Here is a 4,423-nt window from a genome sequence, read left to right as displayed (position 1 = left end):
GTAACCGATTTTTCTCAATAATTATTGAAACCGTTATCCATTAATTAGAATAAGTGAAATTATTATAATATGAATGTATATCTATGTTTATAATAAAAAAACATTTTTTTTTATTTTCTCCATCAAGTGATCAAATATATATAGAGACTTGATGAAAAGGACGTTACAAAACATTTTTAATAATACCTATCAAAATATATAAAATACAAGTTTTGGCCTTATTTTAAATATTTAAGAATTTTGGAATAAATTTAAATATTTATAAATAATTATTATGAATATTTATTTATATTACAATCAATAATTGGCTATCACAAATATTAAATAAGATAATGAGAATTAAACAAATTTTGTAACCTCTATTGTCTTAATTTTATAATTTATGATTTTTAATTTCATGGTCTCTCATGTCCCAATTTTGTGCCTATAAAAGGCTAAGGCATAGAGTTGTGGATGAATTACTTACCAACAAAAGCACTCTTCATTCACTCTCAAGCTCTCAACATTTTATTGTACATTTTAGTAATATTGTATTGCATGATTTTGGAGCCCCATCAAGTTCATCGGTGTCTATCGGGTTTGAGATTAATGTTATATACGTTAGGGGGAAGTTGTTTCATCTCTAGGAATAATACGTCAATCCATGAGCATTAACCATGATGTAATTTGTCTTGCGGAAAGAGGATTTTTCCCCACAAGACTTATAGTTCGGTTTATTTTATAATTTTCATTTTTTTTTCCTTTGATTGCAATAGTTAGAGTACCGCGTGTTATGGTTCGAGAATTTTATTCCAATATTTCTAACAATTCTTAGAGAAGGAAAAATTGTAATAACATCCTTAACTCGAAACACGCAGTTCCTGATTCTCGAATATAATTATTTTGTTAAAAGTGTGATTCATTATTTTTAGTAGAGAGATATGAAGGATTGTTTTAAACATATTTTTCAAAAGCGTATAAGGGAAAAAATATTCCGCCGTGCATCGTACGTGGGTTAACCACTAGTAAAACATAAAATCCTACTTGACACGATTAAATCAATATAGGTTTCAACGTGTCTTTTTATCTTACTTGCGTTGAACTTTAAAAGTGTTTTAAAATATTACTCCTAAAACATATTATGGTTGCCACGTAGAATAAGTTTTTGCCAAAAATATCTCGTTCAGGTCGTGTTGGAATATACTACTCATGTTTTGCTATTTCTGTTCGTCCCTTAATAAGAGTCTTATTTTACCTTTACCATTAATGGTAAGTACGGTCAACATTCGACCAACTTATTCCACTCACATTGTATTATAAAATTAATATATATAAGTGTGACTCATATTTCACAAATTTATTCAACTCACTTTTCTTTACATTTCTTAAAACTTGTGCTCAATTCAAATAGGACTCCTACTATGAGACGGAGATAGTAACAAAGAAATGTGTTGAAAGATTTTTGCAGTTGTTTGGGGATGAAAGTTAGTATAACAAAGACTACTCCTTTCTTCTCCGAAAAGGTTTCAAGTGCAACCAAAAGAAGTTTGAAAGACCTGCATGGAATGCGAGAAGTTCATAATTCAGGCCACTATTTGGGACTTCCTATCTTGCATAAGCGAGCGAACAAGGTTACCTATGCTTATGTTCTAGAGAATATGAAAGGGAAGATTGCAAATTGGAGTGCCACTCATATGTCAACGCAGTCAGTATTAAGTACTATGCCTCTTTATGCAAAGCAGGCAACAAAGTTGTCGATGGGAATGTGTAATGACATGGAGAAGGTGAAGGAAGATCATAATCGAATGAGCAAAGTTGCTTGGGACAAGGTTATTCAACCAAAAGTGGGCTACCCAAGTTACACTTAGTGAATAAAGCTTTTGGTACGAAGCTTTGTTGGGGGCTCTATCACAACAATGATGCTTTATGGTGAAAAATTCTTTGTTCTAAATACAAAATCTATCATCGGTTGGGATTTGATTCAATAGCTTCCAATGTTTGAACTCCAATTTGGCGGCTTGTGTGTAGCACTTGGCCAGACATGTGGAAAAATGTGAGGTGGGCACTCGGAACAGGCACCAAAGTTCAGTTTTGGATTCACAGATGGGTGCCTAATCTACAAGTAAAATTAGCCGAGGTTGTGTTGAGGCCAATTCCAGATTATTTGTTATATAAGCATGTGTTTTTTTCGTGGAAGATTCAAGATGGGCATGGGACGAGGAGCACCTGAGCGGCTTTGGCACTGTCGGCACCATCAAGCAGTTGAATCGCAATGGATCCCTGCAGGCACGCCCTTTAACTGCTTAAACCTTCATTTTATATAGTAGTATTACTATTGCTTTATTAGTTTCTACTCAAACGATCAAGCTGTCCTTGAAATGCTGTATTGTATCACAACATGTCCAAGCCTTTTAGATTATTTGATTTAAATATTTGCTTACGGTGTTTCGCATACTACTACTACTAGTACTACTTATCAGGAATGGATAAATGAGGTCAATTTTCCAAATGTTGTGGTATGGTTTGTAGTTTCTAAGGTGTAGCAAGAGTGTAGAGCTCTGCATTTGAAAGAAATCAATTTTCCAAATGTTGTGGTATGGTTTGTAGTTTCTAAGGTGTAGCAAGAGTGTAGAGCTCTGCATTTGAAAGAAATCAATTTTCCAAATGTTGTGGTATGGTTTGTAGTTTCTAAGGTGTAGCAAGAGTGTAGAGCTCTGCATTTGAAAGAAATCAATTTTCCAAATGTTGTGGTATGGTTTGTAGTTTCTAAGGTGTAGCAAGAGTGTAGAGCTCTGCATTTGAAAGAAATCAATTTTCCAAATGTTGTGGTATGGTTTGTAGTTTCTAAGGTGTAGCAAGAGTGTAGAGCTCTGCATTTGAAAGAAATCAATTTTCCAAATGTTGTGGTATGGTTTGTAGTTTCTAAGGTGTAGCAAGAGTGTAGAGCTCTGCATTTGAAAGAAATCAATTTTCCAAATGTTGTGGTATGGTTTGTAGTTTCTAAGGTGTAGCAAGAGTGTAGAGCTCTGCATTTGAAAGAAATCAATTTTCCAAATGTTGTGGTATGGTTTGTAGTTTCTAAGGTGTAGCAAGAGTGTAGAGCTCTGCATTTGAAAGAAATCAATTTTCCAAATGTTGTGGTATGGTTTGTAGTTTCTAAGGTGTAGCAAGAGTGTAGAGCTCTGCATTTGAAAGAAATCAATTTTCCAAATGTTGTGGTATGGTTTGTAGTTTCTAAGGTGTAGCAATAGTGTAGAGCTCTGCATTTGAAAGAAAAGATGGGAGAGAAATATGAAAAAACAGTGATGTGAGGAAGATGTGTGTATTACAATAAAATTGTTAAAGACTACTACTACAATTTTTGTCATATTTTAATGATATTTTTCTTTTGTAAAAATGTGAGACTAAGATATTGCGTACTTTCAATATGTGGACCGAATATGATACAGTCGAATGCGCCGTAGCCTTACATACTAGAGAATCAAATAAAAAGAGAATGATTGAATGAAGATAAGACACTTGTGGAGAGCTTGTGGCTGAAACAAGACAAGTAGTTATTCTTGCATACTCATATATTCACATCATTTTAGCAAAGCAAAGCAAAACTCACTCCCTAAAAAGCAAAGAAAGAATCATGGCTTGTTTGAACATGTTCGTTTCTCCCACAGTATTATTAGTCAGACCTCAAAGAAGAGTAAGAAGTGCAGCAACAGCAGCAAAATCCTCAGGTGGAGGCAGTGAAGAGAAGGGCATTTTAGACTTTATCCTCGGCAGCTTGACGAAGGAGGATCAGTTCTATGAGACTGATCCAATCTTGAAGAAGGTGGAGGACGGGAAGAGCAGCGGCACCACCACCAGCAGCGGCCGCAAGAACTCGGTGGTTGTGCCGCCCGCCAAGAAGAAGGATGGTGGGTTTGGCGGCCTTGGAGGACTCTTTGCTAAGAAGGATTGATAAGCATAATGGAATTACTTAAGTTACATTTCTTTCATACAAAATTTATGTTTTCAATTTTTGCCATGATGTTCTCTGTTGTAATAAGATGCTTAATTCAATCACATATATTCATTCTATCGTCTCAAGCTTTCAAACCAGACACCCTTTTTTTATATTATTATTATTATTATATGTGGCAATGGCAACGACATGTTAACTTCCACACACATTAATATAACGAAGACATTCAAATCCATACATTAGAAAAGCTCCCCAATGAAAAGAGTTATTTATTCCTTTTTCAAAAAACAAGATAATTAATGTATGGTTTGACGAATTGGAGTTAAACCGAGTCATATCTTAGCTAGTATTTTTCACCCATATGAAAATAAGATATCGAGCTGTGAAATTTGGAAGTAATTGGCGAGAAAGGGTTAATTTAGAGATTAACAGATTAAGAGAAACTGCAATTGAAGCCTAATCAATCATAACAAAAAACCATTTTTGGTG

The 4,423-nt window shown here is 34.4% G+C and overlaps 1 protein-coding gene across 1 annotated transcript; it reads left to right on the top strand.

Annotated features, from left to right (window-relative positions):
• The first annotated feature begins 3,499 nt into the window (after positions 1–3,499).
• Positions 3,500–4,053, top strand: LOC125220137. The gene has a single exon (XM_048122274.1). The coding sequence runs from the start codon at positions 3,614–3,616 to the stop codon at positions 3,929–3,931; it is 318 nt and encodes a 105-aa protein (XP_047978231.1). The 5' UTR covers positions 3,500–3,613; the 3' UTR covers positions 3,932–4,053.
• The last annotated feature ends 370 nt before the right edge of the window (positions 4,054–4,423 follow it).

The sequence above is a fragment of the Salvia hispanica genome, chromosome 4 (assembly GCF_023119035.1).
Source record: "Salvia hispanica cultivar TCC Black 2014 chromosome 4, UniMelb_Shisp_WGS_1.0, whole genome shotgun sequence".
Taxonomy (NCBI): domain Eukaryota; kingdom Viridiplantae; phylum Streptophyta; class Magnoliopsida; order Lamiales; family Lamiaceae; genus Salvia; species Salvia hispanica.
The sequence above is the reverse complement of the archived record's forward strand: the minus strand, read 5'-3'. Positions and strand labels throughout refer to the sequence as shown.